The 26,680-nt window shown below is 36.8% G+C and overlaps 2 protein-coding genes across 2 annotated transcripts; one reads left to right on the top strand and one right to left on the bottom strand.

The window, feature by feature from the left end:
• The first annotated feature begins 1,279 nt into the window (after window positions 1-1,279).
• On the top strand, window positions 1,280-3,909 carry bet1 (Bet1 golgi vesicular membrane trafficking protein). Its single transcript, XM_081377377.1, has 4 exons — window positions 1,280-1,477; window positions 2,246-2,355; window positions 2,460-2,516; window positions 2,610-3,909. The coding sequence occupies exons 1-4, from the start codon at window positions 1,459-1,461 to the stop codon at window positions 2,763-2,765; spliced, it is 342 nt and encodes a 113-aa protein (XP_081233503.1). The 5' UTR covers window positions 1,280-1,458; the 3' UTR covers window positions 2,766-3,909.
• Window positions 3,635-25,850, bottom strand: LOC308697801 (putative acyl-CoA dehydrogenase 6). Its single transcript, XM_081377376.1, has 9 exons — window positions 25,610-25,850; window positions 17,846-17,966; window positions 12,020-12,149; window positions 8,106-8,212; window positions 6,425-6,592; window positions 6,161-6,334; window positions 5,656-5,817; window positions 4,287-4,437; window positions 3,635-3,997 (listed from the first exon to the last, which is right to left on the bottom strand). Exons 1-9 carry the CDS (start codon window positions 25,799-25,801, stop codon window positions 3,907-3,909), a joined length of 1,296 nt encoding a protein of 431 aa, XP_081233502.1. The 5' UTR covers window positions 25,802-25,850; the 3' UTR covers window positions 3,635-3,906.
• Window positions 25,851-26,680: the final 830 nt, after the last annotated feature.

Genomic DNA, 26,680 nt, shown 5'->3' with positions numbered 1-26,680 from the left:
AAAGTCACAATTGCGTCTTATAAAGTCAGAATTCTGACTTTTTTTCTCGCAATTGCGACTTTAAAAACACATAATTGCGAGTTTATATCTCGCAATTCTGACATCTTTTCTCGGAATTGTGAGATATAAAGTCCAATTCTAAGGGGAAAAAAAAAAAGATGGACTTTTTTTTTTTTACAGAATAGTTTATATCTCACAATTCTGACTTTATAACACGCAATTGCGACTTTATATCATGCAGTTCTGACTTTATATCTCCCAATTGCGTGATATAAAGTCAGAATTCTGAGATATAAAGTCAGAATTCTGAGATATAAAGTCAGAATTGCGTGATATAAAGTCGCAATTGCGAGAAAAAAAGTCAGAATTCTGACTTTATAAGACGCAATTGCGACTTTATATCTCGCAATTCTGACTTTATATCTCAGAATTCTGACTTTATAACACGCAATTGTGACTTTAAAACACGCAATTGCGACTTTATTTCACGTAATTCTGACTTTATATCTCGCAATTCTGAGAAAGAAAGTCAGAATTGCGAGATGTAAACTCGCAATTGTGAGATAAAAAGTCGCAATTATCTTTTTTTTTTTTTTTTTGTGGCGGAAACAAGCTTCCATAAAAAGCAGCTTAGTCCTCTAGAAAAAAAAAAAAAAAAAAAAAAAAAAAAAACTGAATGCATTTTTGCAGAAGAACATTGTTTTGGCTGTGCCTCGACTCGGATGATTATGTCCCTTCACGATAGAAAATGATTTACAATTAACTCTGTTAGAAAGCTACATATGGTAATTTATCTGTTTAATAAAATACCTTACAGTAGTAAAAACTCCATAGTTTCTTGTGCATAGCCCGTATTCAGAGTGAATCACAAAATGGTCTCCCACAATTTGCCAAAGAACAATTTTCATTAGTGTTTTTTGAGTAAATTGGTACGAATTTTGAAAAAAGGGAGGAAATTAGCCATTCTACACCCTTAAAAAAATGCTTTTCAAGTTCTAACTCAATGCAGAAAAAGCTAGTGTCCATATTATCTATCAACGACCCTCATACACAGTAGAAAAACCATTGCTATTGGTGAATCTCATATGAGTAACAGTAACAGCCCTCGTGAGAAGAGCTGTCGCTGTTATTTTGATAAAAGATTACAAGGGCCCATTAATGAAAAAAAAAGCATTTATAATAAACACTGCAATATTCCACAAAACATAAGAAGTGTCCATTTTGATTTCAACCTGTCAGCTGTCTGCAAACAAAACTCGCTGCATAAACTTCACTACCCACTCACCCTTTTGCGTGTGGCTGGCTTCATCCTTCGCGGCTTCCGTAGGGTGTCGTGGCGCTTGTTGAGTTGGAAGGGGAAAGTACAGCGGCTTTAAATAGCAAGACAAGCTCAAATCTGTTACATTACTTTTAAACTGTGTTAATCGTATATCATATCAGAAAGATTTCCGGGCTATAATGAGGCGTGCAGGTTTAGGTAAGTCTTTTTCTCTCTGTTGTCATGTTTGAAGCTCATGCTAAGCTAAGTCAGTCACAGTTTAAACAAACATTGTATGACCAAATCATGCTAAATATCACAGTTTCCAGATCTGGAGAAGCACCTGCATAAATAACGGTACCAGACCTGGCAATAATTGGCTAGTTTTCTCTAACTTACATTAGACCAGTTTCTACATAGGTCAGGTTAACATAGAGATGTTTACATCAGAAAATGAATGAGTGTTTGTTAGTGTTTCTGTGTGTATGACAAAATGAATGACACATCCAAGCTTAACTTTAGATTCCTTCGATATTGATTAAACAGTTTGAAATATAATCTAAAAGTCAGTTCTCAAAGGGGCTCATTTTAACTGATAAATAAAACTGGGCAGCAAATAAATTAGATTTTTGAACAAAATTGATTGTTTCAAAGGAGCTTTACGGTGATAGGAATTATTTTGATTTTTGTATCAATATGTCATTCATAACTAGTCCCTCACTTTTAGATGTTCAGTAGTTTCTGATGATTGTATATTTAAAATGCACATCTATTTGATTTTGCAGTCAGCATGTCAAGGAACTGGAAGTTTTTCCCAGCCAGCCTCAGTAAAATGATTGGCCCTGCCCATCTTAGACTTTGAAGTCAAATCAATTCATACATGTTAATTAATACGTGGCAAATAGTTTGCTGTGATTGGATGTTGAATGTACTGAGAAACACTAGTGTCATCTAATGAATTGGACCCGATTGTTACTTGTTCTTTAGGTGAGGGAGGCCCTCAAGGGAATTACGTAGCGAGTGGATACAGCGTGTATGAGGAGGAGAACGAACATCTACAGGAGGGACTGAAAGCTAAAGTAAACGCACTTAAACATGTGAGTGGGCTTATTTCATTTTAGATTTGGGGCTTATATATATATTTTTAGTTTTCACTCATTACAATATATCTAATGAAAAAAATGATTTACATCTTTTTCAGCTATCGATTGACATTGGAAATGAAGTCAAGTACCAGAATAAAATGTTGGGAGAAATGGTAAGCGATGGGAAATGATTAATGAAAATCTAGTTTCTTCATCAAAACACTGATCTGAATGACTTTATCATCTCACGTTTGTTTCTCCTCAAGGACTCGGACTTCGACTCGACTGGAGGTCTGTTGGGATCCACCATGGGTAGACTGAAGCATCTCGCCAGGGGGAGCCAATCCAAGGTGTTCTGCTACATGCTGCTGTTCGCCCTGTTTGTCTTCATTGTCCTGTACTGGGTGATCAAACTGAGGTGATCGCAGGACCGGTGAGATCCAGGACATTTCTTATGTGCCATGCTCACACAGGGGACAGGATCAGAATCCTCACAGTGACGACGAGGAGTGTTTGACTGCTTGCTTTCCATTGGACAGGAAACTGAACCATTGAGTGACAATGTGCAATCTGAAAAATCTGTATAAATATAAAACATATCTGTCCCAACCCACCAAAATTAATGTCGTCTCAGTGCAGGGATAATGCTACTCGTTTAATACTGGTCATGAAAAAAGATGAACATGCATCTTTTATTCAATAATGACCTTTGTTTAATGATATTATTCTTTTAGGAGAACTTCAGTGCTATTAATGTGTGCTAACCTCTGTATGGATACTGATGAAATACTTTTAAGCGAGTGTGACACCACAGTAATCCTTTTAATTGTATAGTTGGAAATTCAGGTTATGACAACTGGCCAGAAGTGAAGCTGGATGGGTGTAAACAATTTAACACTTTTTACCATGCAAGTCTATACAATGTATTTGAAAGAGTTGCCACAAAAATTTTGCTTATTGAATATAGTGTTTAAAGGGCTGATCTTGAGACTGTGAAAACCATACTGAGATACGTGAAGTTACGTGAAATTCAGATTTGTATAATAATCATATAATCACCCCAGAATTCTGTGTACTTCAGAAATGTCTTGCATTAATTTTTTGAGGTTCTTGCTCAAACCCTTCTGCTCTCTATGGTTAACATAACGCGTGGTTAATTTTAGTTTTTCAGAGACTAATATGTAAATAAATGTCATTTTTGAGAGAATTATTACATAAACATTTCCTTTATGTTGTCAAAAGCTTTTCATGTATTCCGTTTGTGGTTCTCAAGAATCTTGAGAGCTTTCTTAAGAATTGTGAAAACTTTATTTCTTTTCATGCATATTAAAAAACTAAGTCATATACAACTGTAATCAGAATTTACATATGTTACAATTTTGTCAGGTTTTCATCAGCCAAGTCTTCATTAAGGCAACAATATCTGACTGCAAGTTACAAATCATCTTAAAGTTAATGTAACTGCTACTATAACTTAATTGACTAATCCATATTCATTTAGAGTTAGATTCTCCAGTTCATTGTAAGTGCACTATTTTTCACTTTGAATACATATCAGTGATGTCATTTCCTGGGCAGAGTGTCCATGTACTTGCATATGATTGACAGCATCACCTCATCAGCTCCTGCACCAATAGACATTAATCTGGAGTCCCTGTTAAGACAAAAAAAGACAACCCAGATTTGATTTATTTGTGACATGACATGATGATTAGGCTTACCAATAATTTACACTTTTAACAATCCGTTGGGCGTTCGATTCACTGCATTGACAGCTCTTTCCACACACTCAAAAGCATATTATGCATTCACATGTATCAATGGCTTCATTGGAACCACAAGTGCCCTTATTCAAGAGTGAATACATATTAAATGTCACTAGATGTCACTGCAGCTCTGGGAGCACATGCACGTTCTCCTCGGTTCAGATGAAGGAAACTGACCTGTAGAACCGGCTGACCAGGACACCACTGGTAAAGCCCATGCCACCCCAGTACTGGAGGCAGCTGTCACCGACCTCTCGGGCCAGTCGTCCCGCCTTCAGCTTGGCCATCGACGCCAACTTTGTCACGTCGTTTCCCTTGATGTACAGAGCTATTGAGAGTGCACAGAAAACATCATATAAATTCTAAACTATGCTGAGATTCAGCTCCATTTTTTTAATTTCACAACATGAGGGAGGAGAAACGTCAAATGATTGGCGATTTTTTGATTAAAAAAGAGATCCCGATTATCCTACGATCTGAATATACATCGAAACAAAAACATGATTTACTAGAGGTTCTGACATAATGTTAACAGTTGGAGTGTTTAAAAAAAAATATTTAGTCAATTTTAATAAAACATTTTTTTATCGTTTTGAATGAATGATTCAATGACTCACTCAAAGACTTCACTCATTTCATTAGTGGATGAATCAGCATTTTTGAACGAATCTCTTGAATGCATGATTCAACGACATACATTTTTAGCAGTCACTTGTCGCCACCTACTGGTGTAACAATGTAATCGATACAATTTTTATTTGAAGCATCAAGTTACTTTCAAAAGGTGATTTGTGACCCTGGATCACAAAACCAGTCATATGTCGAACAGGTATATTTGTGGCAATAGCCAATAACACATTGTATGGGTCAAAATGATCAACTTTTCTTTTATGCCAAAAATCATTAGGATATTAAGTAAAGATCATGTTTCATGAAGATATTTTGTATATAAAACATTTATTTTTGTGAGTGAATGCAGCACAAGCACGAACATAAATGGACAACTTTAAAGGAGATTTTCTCAATGTTTCGATTTTTTTGCACCCTCAGATTCCAGATTTTCATATAGTTGTATATCGACCAAATATTGTCCTATCCTAACAAACCTGTATACATGAGATGTATACATCTCAATTTCAAGAAATTGACCCATGTGACTGGTTTTGTAGTCCAGGGTCACATTTACTCTATTTTGATTGCTACCGTAGACATCGGTTTATATCCGAACTATAAACTTCTAGTAATTTTAATCACTGTAATTATATAAAGTATAATGATACGGTGTATTAGAAAAGATGTTTGTGGAGCCATTTCATACTTATACATGACAACTGCTCTCTCTGGGGCAGCGCCAACGCAGATTTAAATGTTCGCTGTGATCGTACTTGTCAAAGGATTCTAACGTGCAGCTCTAGTGCACACCATTTCAGTCCATTATTAATTTGGAAATGGTGGCCCTGTAGACCTACCAGACACAAACCCATGAAATTGCAAAGCTGCCTTGGCCAATCATTCTAAAATGATTTCAGAAACAGTCTGGACTCGCCTGTGGCGCGATGCAAAAGGGAGCGCAACAGCTCGATTTCTGTCTGCAGCTCAGCCAGCCTGAAGTGAACGACCTGGTGAGACAGAACCGGCTGGTTGAAGATCTTCCTCTGTCTGGTGTAATTAATGGTCTCTTGGACAACTTTCTCCATCGTCGTCAGGACTTGAAAAACAAGAAATACGACACAATCGGGTCATGTCTCCGGTCTAACATACCAAAGGGAAAAAATTCCAATGTGTTTTTCAACAAATTATATAATAGAGGGAATAGTTGTAGACAATATCTCGACAGGAAGTAGGCAGCTGATGATGTCAGAACATTTAAAACAAAGTTTGACTCATCCGTAAACACGTTTGGGCCTGAGAGGAGAGTGATCTGGATTTATTGTACACACTCCAGCACCACTGACATTAACACACGGACGTCATGCCCGTGCCAATCCCAACAGTGAAGAGAAATGTTTGACGTGCAGCGGGATGTGTGGGAGTCGAAAAGGATTACTTACTATTGGCCACTCCCCAGAGTCGCTCCTCCTGGAATTGTAGCATCTGGTAAGTGAAGCCCATTCCCTCCTGCCCTATGACATTTTTGCAGGGCACGCGCACGTCATCGAAAAACACCTCCGCTGTGTCCGATGACCACATGCCCATTTTACCGATCTTGCGTGCGATTTGAACGCCTGTGGACGTACGGTAAAACATTAGCATGTTTACTTTGGCAGACAAACGACTCTTTTTCATAAGTTTTGTGCTTTTGCCTCCGGTCTCACCAGGCAGATTCATGGGTAAGCAGATTAGGGATTTGTTCTTGTGAGAAGGGTCATCGCTGGTGTTGGCCAGAAGGCACATCCAGTCTGCTTGAGTGCCATTAGTGGTCCACATCTTTCCACCGTTAATGACAAACTCGTCTCCTTTGCGCACAGCTTTAGTCTTGATGCCTGGAGGAGGTAGTATTTATAGATTCTTTAGTTAAGTGGTTCTCAACCAGGAGGCCGGGGCCCATTAGGGGGCCTCATTAAACTTCCAAGGGGGCCAAAGGGTGACTTAAAATGATTTAAATGAATAATAATAATATTCACCAATTTCCAATAATATTAATCTAACATTGTTATTAATATATTAAACACTCTAACTTAATTAAACATCATAAAGTTTTTGAGACTTCTTGAACGGCACTATTTTAATATTATTTATATACGGTTATACTATTTTTAGTATTTTGAATTTGCTTTTAATTTTAGTTTAAGTTTTAGTAATATTTTGATAGATTTTTTATATTTTTATATTTCTTTGATTTATTTTTATTTCAATTTTAGTCATTTCAGTACTTCAAATTGTTTAATTTAGTTAGTTGCGAAGGCAAGATTTATCTTAAGTTTAAGTTTTTTATATCTAACATTTATATTAAATCTTATTTCACTTTTATTTCAATGACCAAAAACAACTTCTTGAACAGTTATTTTAGAATTATTTATATACACTTGTAAAAAAAGGATTTTGAATTAGCTTTTATTTTTGTTTTCAGTTTTCTTTTTAATTTCAGTTTGTTTTAGTAATATTGTATTAGTTATTATTTTTTTTTAAAATAATTTTTAACATTTATTTTAGTTTAGTCATTTTAGTATTTAACTTATTTTTGTTAGTTACATTTATCTTAAAGGTATAGCGGAGGATGTTTTACTTCCTGGTGGGTAACCTAAACTATTGGTCCTCCTAATTGTCAATCATTCTGGTGAATCAATCAAACTTTTCAAAAAGTGGAGGGCGGGTCTTATCTAAAATTTGGAAAGATCCTCCGCTATACCTTTAAGTTTAAGTTTCACATCTAATATTTATATACAAATTAATTTCATTTTCTTTTCAATTACCGAAAACTATTTTTTAATTGCTTTAGTTCTAGTTAACTACAACAACACTGGAATCACAAAATTAATTAATTGAACTGTATCACCACTCCCAGTTTCTGTTAATAAGTTGAAATCAAGCAGCTTTGTCATAATTACAGCAGAAATATCATATAGCAAAAATTAGCTGTTGAATTTTATGTTGGACAATAAAGGACCTTTGAGTCAAAAAGGTTGAGAACACCTGCTTTAGATCATACTTGGCTTAAATTGTGAAATTAAGTATTGCAGCACTCTTATTTCACCATAAAACAAGTTCAGATTTCTTTGCAACTCATTAATAATTTGTGACTAGTGCCGGCTTTACTTCAAATACAAAATTGAATACATTTATGAAAAATAGCTCAGCATACCCCTGTGTGGTATTCCCATGTAGGCTAGTCTTTTAATCTCCCTGGCCTGAAATGCTTTGATATCTTCATTTGATAAAGTAATTAATTTTAGATTTGTGTCTGGTGTGTGTTTACATCTTGTTTAAAACACCCCCTTGGCACTATAAAGAACATGTCTTTCTTGTTTGGTACATTATCTCCAGAAAAATACTTACTTGCTACATCAGAGCCGGCCCCTGTTTCGCTCACCCCGAGGCAGGCCACTATGTCTCCCATTATGCTGGGCAGCAAAAACTCTCTCTTGAGCTCTGCAGAACCAAACCTACAACGGCACAGAAGTCACAGTCACATCCTCACAGGTATCAGTGTCATAGCAGCTGTGATTTACTGTAAAGCTTGTGAGGTTACACAAGAGATTTACATTTTACTAGCAGCAAATGCAATTTCAGAAGCTGTTCCCTATGGCAGAATCACAAAGGACACTAATCAAAATCCCTGATTTTCTGAAACCAAATAGCCAAAGTGGATGTGCACAGAAAAACAAGTTTCCAGAGAGTGAGCACAGTGCAGTAATATCCCCTCAGTGACAGTGTACAACCGACTGCAGTCAGAATATGGCAATTACTAATAGGAGGAAAGGAACCATTTTTGTGCATTTGGCCCTTTTCTTTCATTTTACTTCTCCCCCCCCCCATATATATATATATATATATATATATATATATATATATATATATATATATATATATACACACACTCACCTAAAGGATTATTAGGAACACCATACTAATACTGTGTTTGACCCCTTTCGCCTTCAGAACTGCCTTAATTCTACGTGGCATTGATTCAACAAGGTGCTGAAAGCATTATTTAGAAATGTTGGCCCATATTGATAGGATAGCATATTGCAGTGGATGGAGATTTGTGGGATGCACATCCAGGGCACGAAGCTCCCGTTCCACCACATCCCAAAGATGCTCTATTGGGTTGAGATCTGGTGACTGTGGGGGCCATTTTAGTACAGTGAACTCATTGTCATGTTCAAGAAACACATTTGAAATGATTCGAGCTTTGTGACATGGTGCATTATCCTGCTGGAAGTAGCCATCAGAGGATGGGTACATGGTGGTCATAAAGGGATGGACATGGTCAGAAACAATGCTCCGGTAGGCCGTGGCATTTAAACGATGCCAAATTGGCACTAAGGGGCCTAAAGTGTGCCAATAAAACATCCCCCACACCATTACACCACCACCACCAGCCTGCACAGTGGTAACAAGGCATGATGGATCCATGTTCTCATTCTGTTTACGCCAAATTCTGACTCTACCATCTGAATGTCTCAACAGAAATCGAGACTCATCAGACCAGGCAACATTTTTCCAGTCTTCAACTGTCCAATTTAGGTGAGCTCATGCAAATTGTAGCCTCTTTTTCCTATTTGTAGTGGAGATGAGTGGTACCCGGTGGGGTCTTCTGCTGTTGTAGCCCATCCGCCGCAAGGTTGTGCGTGTTGTGGCTTCAAAAATGCTTTGCTGCATACCTCGGTTGTAACGAGTGGTTATTTCAGTCAAAGTTGCTCTTCTATCAGCTTGAATCAGCCGGCCCATTCTCCTCTGACCTCTAGCATCAACAAGGCATTTTCGCCTTGTTTTTCCCTTTTCACACCATTCTTTGTAAACCCTAGAAATGGTTGTGCGTGAAAATCCCAGTAACTGAGCAGATTGTGAAATACTCAGACCGGCCCGTCTGGCACCAACAAACATGCCACACTCAAAATTGCTTAAATCACCTTTCTTTCCCATTCTGACATTCAGTTTGGAGTTCAGGCGATTGTCTTGACCAGGACCACACCTCTAAATGCATTGAAGCAACTGCCATGTGATTGGCTGATTAGATAATTGCATTAATGAAAAACTGAACAGGTGTTCCTAATAATCCTTTAGGTGAGTGTATATATGTACTACATATCCCACAATTCCAAGCAAACTACACTACTAAATCTAGTACACTACATTACAGATACACCCCCTGGTTAAGGTCTATAAGTAGACCTTACTTCCTTCCTTTGTTTCTTTTGTATTGGTGAGGAGTGGGTGTTTGAATGGACACCCAACCATGTCCTTTGAGTCCCTTTCCTTAGGATGCGTTAAGTTTGTTTTGCTAATTGTATTGTTTGAATTTGTTTATTTAAATAGTTAGGATTAAGTATATATATGTTATGTTTATTGATTAATTATATGAGTTTGATTTCCTTTATTGTATTGTTTGTAGTGACTTAAGACCATCTTGTACATCCTGTTCATCCATTAACTCCTGTCCATTTACATCGTGTGAATCTGCTCCATGTGAATCCATGAACTTCAAGTCATGTGAATTACCCAAGATTTTAATCATCCTGAACTTAAAATAAAAGAGAGCAAAAGACTGGTATTTTTCATGTGTTTTAATTAGACACGCCATCAAGTTTCTGCAACTCCAATGAACTTGGGATATAATTAACAGCTGATATCCAACAACCATTCTGATAACTACAGTATTTATTTATAATAAATGATAGGTGGTTTAAATTGTTATAAGTCTGTCAACACATAGGATTATTTGCTTAATCAGTCTTTTTTCACAGTAAAAATATCAAAACTTAAAACAAGATCAATTTACTTGAGAAGCAAAACTGCATAATATCATTTATCATAGAATATATCTTAAATAAAGTTAAAACACTATTTTTTCACAAACTTTAAGTTAATATGAAACTTAAGTTGCAATAGTCTTTGCTTCCATAGTGTGATGCATATCTGAGTGAAGAGGCTTCTCGAAAGATACAATTATTTAGTCTATGGAGAATTGATTGGATGGTTGTGGTTTGGTGGATCTCATGTGAGTGACAGGTTGCCCTGCCCTCGTGCCAGTAAACACGAAATCAGAGAAAATATGACCAATGCAATATATTAAAAAACACAATTCTGATTATAATACAGTATGTATGTACAAAACGTAGAAAATTAACTGAACAGCGCTCATCACTGTCGCTTTTTAACCAGCCGCCCAATCAAAGTGGAGGAGGGGCGAGACAAACACCACACCGACCAACCATCCCATTCTACTTGTACAACCATAACAAATGACAACAGACACTTTGTATCTGCCAAAATGCAAACCTTCCTCCTGGTCAGCATCAACTGGATGCTCGCCTGTGCGTAATTAAACGTATCAAGGGCATTTCTCATTAGATTTTGCGTCTTTGCCTCGGACAGACAACTTCTCGTGGCTGTGTCCGAAATTGCCCCTTATACCCTCATTCACTTCTACCTACATTAGTCCACTAATATAGGGAGTGAATGAAAACGAGTGAGTGAATTCGGACTCTGAGTGCGCTGGAAGGGCTGCCGCTTTTGCATAGTTTGTGCTTGCTGTTTAATAATCATTTGAAATTTAGCAAACTGGAAGCTCCAGTAGTAATGAAAAGATTTATCTTGAACTCTGTCATGAAAACTAGCAAAATTAAACAATTGAATGATCAATTAAAAAGGAATTTACACCTGAATGATATTACGCTGTAGCCACATTGGACCAGCGGTTTGGAAAAAGGATGGATGGATAATTCAGGTACGGCGCCATCTTCTGGTCAAACGAGGGAATTCCTTCAGCACGCAACTCTCACAGTGCATTATGGGTATTTTCTAGCTGTTGAGTGTACATCAGTTGTACACTCGTTATTGCGCTACAATATTAAATGAGAGCACTCGATCACATCCACTATGGTTTTGGACACTAGTACAAATGGCTGTCCCCTCAAATAGTGTCCTATTTCGAACACAGCCATAATTTTGTTCTGGAGGCTGAACCTGCGCTCTGCAGCCACACTGAGAACACTCGCCACCAACTGGACAGGGGTGGGAATTACAGTTCCAAGCTATAATAGATCACCCTCAGTGTAATCTGTCAAAATGACGGACAAGCCTTCAGATTTTTCTGTCACTGCTAAAAAAAAAAAAAAAAAAGGTCAGTGACAGAAAATACTCGTTTAATACAACCTCTGATTCTGTGTAGTATTCTATTCTGAGTACAGGAACTGTTTGATGTGTACTTACTCGAAGGATAACAATATTTCAGTTTTAGAAATCACCTCGCCAGTGCAGGTGTAGCCATGTCACTCTGAACGCCAATGGCCATGGGAATCCCTCCACAGTTGATGTTCCCCAGTTCTTCAGCCACAGCCAAACTGTAGCTGAAGTCCAATCCCAGACCGCCATACTCTGCAAACAATGAAAACAAACATTTTGATCCCAAAGCAAGGGAAATTTAGAGTGTTTCTATCCGGTCTCTTTGTTCTCAGGCCTCAATAAGTAACTTGCTTACTTTAGTATTGAAGACAAATATGCATCATGCAAAAGTCATCTACATATTTGTACCATGCAGTAATCTAAAACTTGACATGCCCTTTTCACACCCCTGCAGTCCATTTCATCATAACATACTACAATGTCTTGGGCAAATGGCGTACAGGCAATTACAAGTGATCGTAATAACAGCAATACTGTTTCCCACGATACTTTACTTGTCATGCATTTTTTCATGTCATTTCATGTTCCATTTCATTTAGCATTTTCCTTCAGGAAACAAATATTACGACATTAAGGAAATGATTGTAATCTGTGCAGGCAATAAGGGCAACAATAATGTTGAAAAGCAAGCCCTTTATTGAATGTGGTGAGTTCTACACTCATTTCCCCCAGTACTACAGGACGCTGTATTCTGTCATCATAGGGTCCTTCGATGGTTGTGGACAACATTTGGCATGGCAAAATAAGGAAAAGTGAAGCCAGAGAGCAAAGGAAACAGATACAGCTGCACAGGAACAGCATAATTCAGTATCCAAACAGACAATCTGTTAGTGTTCAGTACCGAGTGAGATGCATCTGAAAGGAAGGTTTGTTTATCCTGACCACAAACTAGCTTAACTAACCTAAAAGGGGACCTATTATTCCCTTTTGTTTTTGGGGTGTACTAGAATAGACCTGAATGTTCAAAATACACATTATTTTTCACATATTTGACATTGTTGCAGCTCCTCTTTTCCCAGTCTGTCAGTAACGCTCTGTTTAGTTCCTTTCTCTATGAAGCCCCTCCTTCTGAAAAGCACAATGTGCTCTGATTGGTCTGACTAACTAGCTAACTCAACCAGGCCTCGACCCTTTATTTTACTCTGTAATTTTGATGTCAAAGCTTGTAAAAAACAACAACTAAACAGTCAGTAATAAAAAAAAACTATTTGCAAATGATAGCACAAATAAATACTATAGAATAAAGTGACAAAATAAATAAAAAAAAAATTTTTTTCAGGTGGGTCTAACAGTAGTATTCAGGTAAGAAACACTACAGAAATTAATCAAATGTAAGAAATGAAACAGATTAATGCTTAAAATTAAAGTTACAAAAGTTATTTAGTCAAGAGCAGTGAGTCATTTTGTCTTTTTTTATTTGATTAACATGACAGAAAGCAGCAGGTTTATTAGACTACTGTCACTTTAAGAGATTATGCACACACAGATCCAATATACTTTTACACAACATGTGATTTATTTTTCAACAATTTACGTTCCAAAACGAACTGTATTTACCTGAATATTTGGCAAATCTGGCATTTTGACATCATTTTGAAATCATTTTATTACTCGCAAGCTGTTTGAGAGGCATCTTTATTAGAGCGCTTTTGATGTGAGCACGATACGTGCGGGAATGACTAAAATTATGCGCAATACAAGCACACTTCAATCATAGCGAATGAGACGAGTGAGTGAGAGGAGGCGGGTGTGTTTTAATTCGCTGTTGGAGAGAAGTGAGAATGCGCAGTTTGGTATCGCCGATTCAGAAAACGAGAACCATTTCAGATATTTCAGCATCGATACATATCGATATTTTTGACAACACTAATATAGAAAATAACTCTTTTTGCAGTGACTTTGTGCTTCTAAACTTTTCAGAGTTTTTTTATTCCCAAACAGCAACATTACACACTAAAGAAAGTTGGAAATGTTAAAAAAAGCAAATATTGTATAATAGTCTTATATGGGTTTGTATAATATGAAATAACAGGATATAAAGTTGGATATAAGCCATCAAGCAGGTCTAATCTTTACGAAGGTCAGATATTGGAAGCTGGTCAACACTTCTGTTACTGCGTACATGTAAAAACAGTGGAGAGTGATTCTCCTGTTTGGTGGGGTAACCTCGCACTGTACATTTAATCACTGCATAGATGTGAAATGAGAAGTATTTCAAGAGACACAAGAGGCCTTGCACCCCCACATATTTTGAGACTTGAGTAAATGTCAGAAGACTGGATGGTTCGGATAAGAAAGTTTTAGTGCCTTATCTGAGGCTGCCAGGGTTGGAAAAACAGACAATCTGGATTTACGCCAGTGTTTGTAAGATAGAGTTGTTTTAGCCAGGTTGTGAAAGCTGTGATTTCATGAGAAAGACGGTGTTATGGGAACCAGCAAAACTCTAAAACGAGGACTCAAAATACCTTCCATCATGCGAAATAATCAAAATGCTAGCCTGTAAGATCATGTAGCATTGTGCGCAGGCATTATAGAGGGCTCATGATGGTTATGGGAGACTGGGGATAGTTTTGTTTACAAAGGCCATTTCTTAGTAACTGTAAGGTTGAGTCAGAAGTTCATGGAACAAACGTGCTTTCTAGCACTTAATACAATTTTTTTTTTTGTGACTTATGATCTCCAAAATATTACAGCAATACCATCATATTTTTGCTGTCGCTGTTAAGTAGATAAGTGAACACAATAAAATCACACTGAAATATTTATTATACCATATATATATACAGTATACACTCACCTAAAGGATTATTAGGAACACCATACTAATACTGTGTTTGACCCCCTTTCGCCTTCAGAACTGCCTTAATTCTACATGGCATTGATTCAACAAGGTGCTGAAAGCATTCTTTAGACATGTTGGCCCATATTGATAGGATAGCATCTTGCAGTGGATGGAGATTTGTGGGATGCACATCCAGGGCACGAAGCTCCCGTTCCACCACATCCCAAAGATGCTCTATTGGGTTGAGATCTGGTGACTGTGGGGGCCATTTTAGTACAGTGAACTCATTGTAATGTTCAAGAAACCAATTTAAAATGATTCAAGCTTTGTGACATGGTACATTATCCTGCTGGAAGTAGCCATCAGAGGATGAGAACATGGTGGTCATAAAGGGATGAACATGGTCAGAAACAATGCTCAGGTAGGCTGTGGCATTTAAACGATGCCCAATTGGCACTAAGGGGCCTAAAGTGTGCCAAGAAAACATCCCCCACACCATTACACCACCACCACCACCAGCCTGCACAGTGGTAGCAAGACATGATGGATCCATGTTCTCATTCTGTTTACGCCAAATTCTGACTCTACCATCTGAATGTCTCAACAGAAATCGAGACTCATCAGACCAGGCAACATTTTTCCAGTCTTCAGCTGTCCAATTTTGGTGAGCTCATGCAAATTGTAGCCTCTTTTTCCTATTTGTAGTGGAGATTAGTGGTACCCGGTGGGGTCTTCTGCTGTTGTAGCCCATCCGCCTCAAGGTTGTGCGTGTTGTGGCTTCACAAATGCTTTGCTGCATACCTCAGTTGTAACGAGTGGTTATTTCAGTCAAAGTTGCTCTTCTATCAGCTTGAATCAGTCGGCCCATTCTCCTCTGACCTCTAGCATCAACAATGCATTTTCGCCCACAGGACTGCCGCATACTGGATGTTTTTCCCTTTTCACACCAATCTTTGTAAACCCTAGAAATGGTTGTGCGTGAAAATCCCAGTAACTGGGCAGATTGTGAAATACTCAGACCGGCCCGTCTGGCACCAACAACCATGCCACGCTCAAAATTGCTTAAATCACCTTTCTTTCCCATTCTGACATTCAGTTTGGAGTTCAGGAGATTGTCTTGACCAGGACCACACCCCTAAATGCATTGAAGCAACTGCCATGTGATTGGCTGATTAGATAATTGCATTAATGAGAAATTGAACAGGTGTTCCTAATAATCCTTTAGGTGAGTGTATATACTTAGTATTTTGTCAGTTTATGTATCTTAAATCAAGATACATTTGAGTAGCAAAATGCCTTAAGATATTTAATCTTCTTTACTGAAAAAATTAACAATATCATGCAAGTTTAAAACAAGAAAAATATCTGTCAGTGAGGTAAAAAAATATATCTTGTTTTCCCTTTTAATTTAGTTCATTTTTCTGACCCCACTGACAGTTTTTTTTTTTAAGCATAAACACTTCATTTTCATGATTTTTACAAGACTCAAGTAAATGTCTTAATTTAATTTATTTGTAATGGAAAACGAGACAAAAGTATTGAATAAGAATTTAGTTTTTTGCAGTGCAATATAATGGTTGATATTTTAAATGGTTTGACACATAACCTTTTACATTTTTGTTGTTTCATGATTGTTTTACTGTTTAAATTTGCTGCAAAATTGATAACAGGCAGATTGTTTACATTGTTTAAACTTACCTCAAATAATGTGACAACAAGCCCTGCTGCTGAGTAATGTGTGTTCATTGAGCTATATCCTTTTTCCTGTGCAATAACCATGAAAATGTTTTTGTAGGCAAGATTTTCAAATACGTGTCTGTACAGAAACTGACTTTTAGAAAATAAACCTAGCCTGAGAAATATTCATCCAGTTTCCCTCACATAATGATTGATAATTTCAGAAAATTATAACCTTTCACTAAAAATGTTCTGCTTTCTATAAACGTGAAAATGCTAAATTTGTAGTCACTGATGATGGTGGATTCTGATTATAAAAATAGCCACAAAACCCACTCAAATCTCAACAGGGAGTGCGCAGAAAAGAGATGAAAAATAGAGCGTATAGCCTACAGCAGGCAAGTCACAATTCACCTGAACAGATTCTACGTTATTGTTCAGAGATTTGCTGGTGTATCTGGGCTGCACATATCAAAATGAGGTGAGGCAACGCTATGAGTACTAATCCTCAGTCTAAGAAGATGCTGTAAATCCAGCCGGCTAATGCAGAAGTGTCACAGTGTCAGCACTTCTTAATGCAAGTGCTGTTCTCCATACCTACAGATTTATGAAGCCAGATTTAAGTTTCCCCCGAGCCGCCAGCCATTAGTAATTATACTGCATTCTATTCTTAGTTGCTAAAACATTATATTATATGAATTTTTTTTTAAATGATGTGGATATTATATGTATGTTATTTAAGAATTAGACTCAACAGTCATTGATTGTTTGAATAATTTCAATATAATAACAGATAATCTGTTGTACATGAACTGTATGACTTTTGGTTCTCCTATCATTCTTCTCATGTTTCGGGAGTCTTTACCAACACCTTTGAACAGCATGGCAAAAAGTTGTGCACTGACATATTGATACCTGTGATAATACCACAAATCGGTTTTGTGTTTTCCACTGTTCTCGTAATTGCTTCTTGCAGCAATGTTGATATTTTCTCATGAATCCATCTGCACTCACATAAAAAAAAACCCTAAGACTGTTTAAGGGCACTCTCCTTAGAACTGTAATTCTGCCATTACCAAAGACAAAATGATCCAGTTTATACTTAAAATGCATATTTTCATTTTTACAAATGTCTTTTTCAACCAGCTAGTATCAAGGTGATACAGTACTTCAAAAAGAATCAAATTGTCCTTTATCTTCTGCAATAGAAAAGCTATGAAAACATACTGCAAAAACTGCTTGTTCTGAAATGTTTGATGTAAAAAAAATTTGAAACATATGATATGACCGCCCAAACTGACAGCATTTGTCAACATTTTTGACTCTAAGGAAAATGCTTATGAAAAAATTCTAAAAACCAACGATCCCTTTTTGAGGGTCACTTGTGTGCTTGATTACGGTACATCTGAAGTAGCAAACGTCTGCTTACCCACAGGTTTGTTGACTCCCAGAAATCCTGCACTTCCCAGGATTTTGAAGATCTTATGAGCAGGAAACTGCCCTTCTTCCTCCCATTTGTCTACATAAGGGTTGATCTCTTGATCAATGATCTGTAACACATTCAAACATAGATCTATACTTAAACTGAGTCCTGTAACTAAATTTGAACTTGACCAGACCTGAATATGATCTGATTTATAGTTCACAAGACAATCATGTATTACAGTAACATTTTGTATGCAATTAAACACTGTTAAGCTCTAAACACTCTGACTTATTCCAGAGATGCAGGATATCACTCACTTCTTCTCATCACTTCCAGCCCTCTATATAAAAGTGGCAAAAGACCAAAAATTAAAAATAGTTTTCAAGTTCCTTCAAACTCTATAGAGTATAATAGTCAGAAAATAGGTTTCTTCCTTGAAAGCGGGAATATGCTATCTTACTTCTGAGTCACTTCAAGACGTCTGGTTTTGTAACAACATAACCGTTGTGAAATCTAGTGAGAATCTGCAGCAGTGCTCCATGTAGATTTGACCAATACAAGTGCTGCCAAAACAAGCATTCCTGACAGAAGAGTGACATTCATAATCACTTTCAAGTTTAGCCCTTTCAACATCTGGATTTCTAGTTCAACTGTAAACTGAACATGCTTTTAAAAAAGACACCATATAACCAAATCTGATCACCACATTCAATTGCATTTTTACCACAAGTGCTATTTTTTACAATAGCTACAGTTTGGGTTAAGTGAAAGTTTTTTTTATTATTATTACTATTTTATTCAGGAAGCATGCATTCAATTGATCAGAAATGACAGTAAAGATATTTATAATGTTACAAAAAAATGCATGTTGTTACTCTGAACTTTGAAAAATAAAAAATAAATGAAATAAAATATTCTGAAAAAATGCGCAATAAAGAGCAAGGCAATTAATTAAACTCTACTTACACAACCCAAGCAGAAAATGAGCTGAATTCTTTTCCCAATAATGCATTGTGTGAACAATGGCTTTTTTTCAACATTAATAATAATAAGAAATGTTTCTTGAGCAAATCAGCATATTAGGATAATTTCTGAAGGATCACGTGACACTGAAGACTGGAGAAATGATGCTGAAAATTCAGCTTTTTACATTTTTTTTTTTACTTATGTGTAAATATTAGCGTTTTGCTGTCTTTTCGATCAAATAAATGCAGCCTTGGTGAGCATAAGAGACTTCTTTGAGAAACATAAAAAAATGTACTGAACCCGAACTTTTGAATTGCAGTGTATATTTCATAAATCATGCACAATTTTGTTTGCACAATATTTTTGCATTGTTCTGGCTTTAATATATTTGAACTAATAATAAACATAATATTCCATAACTTTTTGCTTATATTCTTTTCGAGATTTTTTTTGTTATGTCTTCCTTGCTTACTAATCTTTTTAAAGATATCTATCAATGTAAGCGAATATCATTTGGGAATTACCCTTCTTTCGAATATCTGGGTATTGTGTTGAAAGGTGCTCCACGCATTTTACTTATCATTATTTACAGGCCTCCAAAATACTCTCCAGCCTTTGCTGAGGACTTTACAGAACTGTTATCAGCAATTACCTCAGAGTTTGACTGTTTTGCCATTGCAGGAGATTTTAACATTCATATAGATAATGCAGAAAACAATATGGCAAAAGAAATCAAAACTGTTTTAAAAACTTTTGATCTGACTCAGCATGTACATGGACCCACACACAATCGTGGACACACTCTAGATTTACTTATCAGTGAGGGTCTAAACATTTCATTAATTGTTATTAAGGATGTAGCACTGTCTGATCATTTCTGTATTTTCTTTGATATATTGATCTCTCCTGCCATTGAAGCTAGATCTGTGTCTGTCAAGAAGAGATGCTTAAATGAGAACACTAGTGTACTATTTATGAAGACTATATCCTTAACACCAAGTATATCTGCTGACTCTGTTGATTTTCTCCTTGATTCTTTTAACTCAAAAGTTAAAGGTATAATTGATGATATTGCTCCTGTTAAAGTCAAGAAGAAGAGTGGCAGACAAAAAGCACCTTGGAGAAACTCAACAGCAGTGCAAAATATGAAAAGACAATGCAGAAAAGCAGAGCGCATGTGGCGGAAGACTAAACTTGTAGTCCATTATAACATCTACAAAGACAGCCTTCATGCTTTCAATATGGAACTAGGCAAAGCTAGACAGACTTTCTTCTCAAATATTATAAACAGCAATTTAAACAACACACGCACTCTTTTTGCTACTGTAGAGAGACTGACAAACCCTCCAAGCCAGATTCCCAGTGAAATGCTCTCAGTGAACAAGTGTAGTGAGTTTGCTTCGTTCTTCTCTGAGAAAATCAGTAATATCAGAAAGGTGATCAGCACATGCTTGAGTTGCTCTGGGGTCAGACAGATCAAACCACCTGAGAAAGTAGTTACTATGTCTGATTTCAAAGAAATTGATGGCAAAATTTTGGAAGAAACTGTACAGCACCTTAAAACATCAACATGCGCTCTTGACACACTTCCCACATCATTTTTCAAAAGTGTGTTAAACAGTTTAGAAGCAGATCTCCTAGAAGTGGTAAATGTCTCACTTCGCTCTGGGAGTTTTCCATACTCCCTGAAAACTGCAGTTGTCAAGCCCCTCCTGAAAAAGAGCAATCTGGATAAGACCATATTAAGCAACTATAGACCGATCTCAAATCTTCCTTTCATAGGCAAGATCATTGAAAAAGTTGTCTTCAATCAGCTGAACAAATTCTTGAGCTTGAATGGATACTTTGACAATTTTCAATCTGGTTTCCGACCGCACCACAGCACAGAGACAGCGCTCATAAAGATAATAAACGATATTCGCTTAAATACTGATTCAGGCAAATTATCAGTGCTGGTACTACTCGACCTCAGTGCTGCATTTGACACTGTTGATCATAAAATACTTCTTGACAGGCTGGAAAACTGGGTGGGGCTTTCTGGGATAGTCCTAAAATGGTTCAGGTCATACTTAGATGGGAGAGGTTATTATGTGAGTATAGGAGACCATAAGTCTGAGTGTGGACATCCATGACATGCGGAGTACCTCAAGGCTCAATTCTTGCACCACTCCTGTTCATCCTGTATATGCTCCCAATGAGCCAAATAATGAGAAAGAACCAAATTGCTTACCACAGTTATGCAGACGACACACAGATCTACTTAGCCCTATCGCCTAATGACTACAGCCCCATTGACTCCCTGTGCCAATGCATTGACGAAGTCAACAGTTGGATGTGTCAAAACTTTCTTCATTTAAACAAAGACAAAACTGAAGTCATTGCGTTTGGAAACAAAGATGAAGTTCTCAAGGTGAACGCATACCTTCACTTTAGGGGTCAAACAACTAAAAATCAAGTCAGGAATCTCGGTGTGTCCCTAGAGTTAGACCTTAGTTTCAGTAGTCATGTCAAAGCAATAACTAAATCAGCATACTATCATCTGAAAAATATTGCAAGAATTAGATGCTTTGTTTCCAGACAAGGCTTAGAGAAACTTGTTCATGCCTTCATCACCAGCAGGGTGGATTATTGTAATGGACTCCTCACTGGCCTTCCCAAAAAGACCATAAGACAGTTGCAGCTCATACAGAACGCTGCCGCCAGGATTCTGAGCAGAACCAGAAAATATGAACACATCACACCAGTCCTCAGGTCTTTACACTGGCTCCCAGTTAAATTTAGGATTGATTTTAAAGTATTATTACTGGTATATAAATCATTCAATGGCCTAGGACCTCATTACATTGCAGATATGCTCACTGAATATAAACCCAACAGATCACTCAGATCACTAGGATCATATCAGCTAGAAATACCAAGGGTTCACTCTAAGCATGGCGAGTCCGCTTTTAGCTATTATGCCAGCCGCAGCTGGAACCAGCTTCCAGAGGAGATCAGATGTGCTCCTACAGTAGTCACATTCAAATCCAGACTCAAAACACATCTGTTTAGCTGTGCATTTACTGAATGAGCACTGTGCCAATGTTCGTCCGACTGTTTGTACTGTATTTTATTTTATTTTTCTAAACTGTTTTAATTATTCTTATTTCTTTTATTATTTTAATTTCTTCTATGTAAAGCACTTTGAATTGCCATTGTGTATGAAATGTGCTATATAAATAAACTTGCCTTGCCTTGCCTAATGCAAATGTCATTATAAAACTATAAAATTTTTATCTTTCTTTATGGGCTACAATAAAAGGTAATTTAGTGGAATGTCCAGGCTTTTCTGACACATCACCTAAGTTACAAACAACTTAAGGGTTAGTATTTTTGTAACTGTTAAGTTATAAAGCAGAAGTCTTTAAAATAAATGCAATTAAAAGTCAACAGACCTTGAAATGCTCATTGTCTGAACTGTTTTAGTGTCTGATCACAAGAACACTAAATGTTGTAATGGGGGAGTCAAAGGAAAGCAAGGCAATTCATTAAAATCTACTTACACAAATGAAGCAGAAAAGGAACTGAATTAATTTTCCAATAATGCATTATGTGTACAACAAAACAAAGTTGATTCAAGCATGATGAACCAGTTATGTTAATTCAATTAAGGCTGTAAAGTTTTTTTCAGCTGTGGTAATGACTCCTCTTCAGCTAATATGTCATGCTTATATGTTTAATGGGTACAGACTGAGCTTTCAGTATGAGCTGTGAAAAGTTAAAGAAAATAAAAATACTGCAGAGGGATGAGCACCACATTTCCCCAAAAACACACGGACATGCTGCTTCACTGGCCAACAAAAACGTCCTGCCTCAAAAGCAGTGTGAACCGAACAAACAGCATTTAATAACGAAAGGAAGCCAGGGGTCAAGAACATGATAAAGTCAGAATGAACTAGTTTCTGACTTTCTTCAGCAGAAAGAATTTGTGGGGAACAACTGGCATAGAATATATAATGGAAGTGTCTTATTTAGTATTAGATTCACTCAAAACCCAGAGGACTGTGACTGGATAGTACGGTCAGAAAGGAAGGGTGGTCCACCCTGTCCGAACCTACAGTACAAGGTTCCCTGTTCTTAATAAAGGTTGGTGATACATTCCACAATACTCTTGTCGGATAGAGCTGTCAATTGTTTGGTGGGGTCCAAAACTCTGACTTATGGTTTGTCAACACTTTATGCACCCAGAAGACCATTGAACTAAACTGAATAACACAATAGGTGATGTTTCCTGGAAGTGCTAACCCTAATAGGTGCATTAAAGGAACACTCCTCCGTTTTTTTAAATAGGGCTTATTCACCGTCTTTCCTACATTTAGATAGGTGGGCAAACGCATTTTTGTCTCGGTGCATGCATTGTTTTAGTTTGGCAGCGCCGCTGATAGCTTAGCTTAGCATAATGAATGGAATCCTTTGTTGCCAGCTAGCATGTCGTGAGTAAAAGTGATAAATAAAAAAACAAATTACTTCTTGTGGCCTGCGTATTCACAACGAGTACAAATAGCAATGCAGATTAACACTAGGCGATTTCCTAGGCAGATAATGACATGGGACTATATTGGGGTGAAGCACATGCGAAGCACTGCTACTTGGGCACAGAGATATCACGCAACACCTGAAATCCCCCAACTTCCGTCAATACCAGCGTGAATAGTAGCTGGCTATTTTTCCTACAGTTGACATAGTGAATGGCGATAAACATGGCGGATTTTGAGAGTGACTTCTCAGATGGTCAAGAACCAGAACCATACCTCTATAAACCAGAGTTTGAGAGGAGGAATTGCGTGCTTTGGAAATAGAACGACACGGGGAGGAAGCTGCGATCGCTCAACAGCCTGAGGACGTGAGGATGAGAGTCAACACGAACTGGTGGTGAGTGTGATATCTCTGCGCCCAAGTAGCAGTGCTTCGCCTGTGCTTCACCCCAATATAGTCCCAAGTCAATACCTGCCTAGGAAATCGCCTAGTCTTAATCTGCATTGCTATTTGTACTCGTTGTGAATACGCAGGCCACAAGAAGTAATTCGTTTTTTACTTTTTTTTTTATCACTTTTACTCACGACATGCTAGCTGGCAACAAAGGATTCTATTCATTATGCTAAGCTAAGCTAGCGGTGGCGCTTCCAAACTAAAACAATGCATAGTTCAAAGATTTTCATATTGTCTTAGTAATTAAAATTGGATAGTTTACAAAACGTTTTGTCTTTCTTGAAGAAAACTATCCAATTTTAAAACAATGCATGCACTGAGACAAAAATTAGTTTGCCCACCTATCTAAATGTAGGAAAGACGGTGAATAAGCCCTATTTCAAAAAACGGTGGAGTGTTCCTTTAAACATTTTGATTTAAAAAAAAAAGAAAAGAAATTATACTCCCATTGTTTCAATCTGAACATAGCCTAACTGACATGCCTTGCGCATTACGTAAGACACTGTGAAAAATGTAATCTTGAGTCATGAGATGACCTTGAGAAGGAATGCATTTTATTGTAAAATACACGAGTAAAGGCTGAAAAATAGAACTAAGCTTGCAAATATTAAGCCCTATTGAATCTGACACCAATCTTTCCTTCCATTTAGATGCATATAACTATTACATGCTTCTAAGTCAAGGACTTTTCTAATTTGTTTTCAGTGTTTCACTGTCTCTGGTGAGTTCTTTTAATAAACGCCGTCCCAGAGCTTCACGCTATACAGCATTGTTCTCATTATCCGCTGCTTTTTCTGTTTTCCACTTATATCCTTTCTCATAGCAGTCTATTCCGATACACTTAAAGCCACTGGGAACTGGATAAAGCAACTTCCTTCCCAAGCCCTGTAACCCTTCAGTCTAGCCAGTTGATATTAAAGTATAATTACAGTGACTTTCACTCAATTAAATCTTATTCATTCGAATTCAGTTTCAAGTTAAAATATTTACTGCATGCCTTGGAGATGGTAATTACCTTTTTTCACTTCTTGGGGAAAAGCCTTGAACTTTCTAACACAAAAGATTTGCTATTAGTAAATTAAAATTGACTTAAAAAAAAGTTCTGAAATAAAATGTACAAAAAAAAAGAGTCCTCATAATAGCCTATTTCTCACAGATCTTCAAATTAATTGATCTTCAAAATGTCACTCAGGTGCCCTGATAGAGATATTTAATTATTCTAAACTTTTTGGGAAGGAAAAAAAAAAAGTATTTTTTTTTGCTTGGTGTGATGGAAATGACAGCAGAACAGACAGCCCAGTCTTATTAATTACAATAACAATTGTTTTGTTTTTTTCTTATATAAAATGCAATGTAAATAATCTGTTTTTTAAAAGTGTATATATTTGGTATAGAAGAAGGGAAGTTTATTTTTAATAAAAGTAAAATAAAAAAAACTTGTATTCTGGAGTTGACAGCTGGCTGTACAATCACCTTCAGCGTCACGTGACAATCCTGGAAGCATCAAAACAAAACGTCTAATCTTGACATTTCATCTGTTAATCTAGAAAATGTATCTTTATATCAAACAAATCCTTCCTAAAAAAATATTTAATTGTGTCTGGAATTAAGAGCAAATCCCTAAGTTATTCATATAACTCGAAACAGATACAACTAGCTGTCCAAGCTAGCTACAAAGTAAGTGACCTCTTACCTACATTCACTTGCTGAAAAAAAATCGACCTGTACATTCACATGTGTGATATTCAGGTAGCAAGCAACTTAATCAACATTAATCTCGACAGAGAATTATACATTTGTTATGGATACGAAATAGCACGCTGTCATATCTACCTTTCTCAAAGATGACTTTAATGCAAAATGTTCCTCTGTGTAGAGAACATGATCGATATTTTCGGTAGAAACCGATGCTTTCGGATTGGAGGACGATTTTTCTGAGAAGTGCCGATTGTTGCAGACAACAGTTTTGGGCAAATTACGATTTACAGCTAACCTGAATCTCAAGACCTTAGCACGCAATGCCATTCTTACAAACTACACACAAAAGTGTTGACCTGCGCATGCGCATTAGGCCTCACGTAGAACTCGGAAGTCGAATGTACAGTATTTCAGCTTACTGGTCTGCTGTCAGAGCTTTGCCAAGATAACTACCTATAGATATAGTTAACTAGGCTAGGCTATAGTAATATAGTTATAGGCTAGTTATAGTTATATAGTAAAACGGTGATAAATAAGTATTAGCCCAAAAAATTGAATAATTCTGAAACAATATTGGCAGAAGATCCATATTTACTAAATGCTAGCCTATTAGCTAAGCTATACCATTATATAATACCGTTTATTATTATGGTATTTTGTCAGTTACATCTATGGTTACCATAGTACATTTTATTTCGATAGTCCACATTACATTAGACATTCTACTAACTATAGGGGTGAATTCAGGTTGATTTGGACATTTCCCAATAATTTCAATGGCAAAAGTGTCTCAATCAACCTAAATCCACTCCAAGTAACTTTGCCTATATGTCAACTAAATCTCATTAGAGTATTAATAGACTAGTTAGGTTAGGGCTAGTAGAATAGCATTGACGTGTACTGTAGTTAGACAGTTACTTACAGTCAGAATGTCTGTTGAGCCTCAAAATAAAGTGTTAGCAAATATTAAGCAGACAGTCTACTAATACTCTAATAACTGCTAGTTGCAAAGTTACTTATAGTTAGTAGAATGTCTAAAGTTGACTATCGAAATTACCACATTTTGAAATTAACAAGTGTAGCCTTTTATTATTATGGCAAAGACTTGATGTAAAGTTTTCTGTAAAATACTGTTTGCTTTACAATACTGTACACTTTAAACCAAACTCATAATGGCTCTTGGGGATGTTCAGGTGACAAAAATTT

This window comes from Scardinius erythrophthalmus, assembly GCF_964197995.2.
Source record: "Scardinius erythrophthalmus genome assembly, chromosome: 10".
Classification (NCBI taxonomy): Eukaryota; Metazoa; Chordata; class Actinopteri; order Cypriniformes; family Leuciscidae; genus Scardinius; species Scardinius erythrophthalmus.
Note: the sequence above shows the minus strand (reverse complement) of the source record. Positions and strands in the feature narration are given on the sequence as shown.

Bases quoted from the DNA above. Each gene is read 5' to 3' on its own strand.
- bet1 (XM_081377377.1), top strand. The intron at 2,356-2,459 runs GTGAGTGGGCTT...CATCTTTTTCAG, and splicing joins AAGTAAACGCACTTAAACAT to CTATCGATTGACATTGGAAA. The intron at 2,517-2,609 runs GTAAGCGATGGG...TTTCTCCTCAAG, and splicing joins ATAAAATGTTGGGAGAAATG to GACTCGGACTTCGACTCGAC.
- LOC308697801 (XM_081377376.1), bottom strand. From the start codon at position 25,801: ATGGCATTGCGTGCTAAGGTCTTGAGATTCAGGTTAGCTGTAAATCGT. The intron at 17,967-25,609 runs GTAGATATGACA...AATGTGTTACAG, and splicing joins TAAAGTCATCTTTGAGAAAG to ATCATTGATCAAGAGATCAA. The intron at 3,998-4,286 runs GTCAGTTTCCTT...TTGTCTTAACAG, and splicing joins CTGGTCAGCCGGTTCTACAG to GGACTCCAGATTAATGTCTA.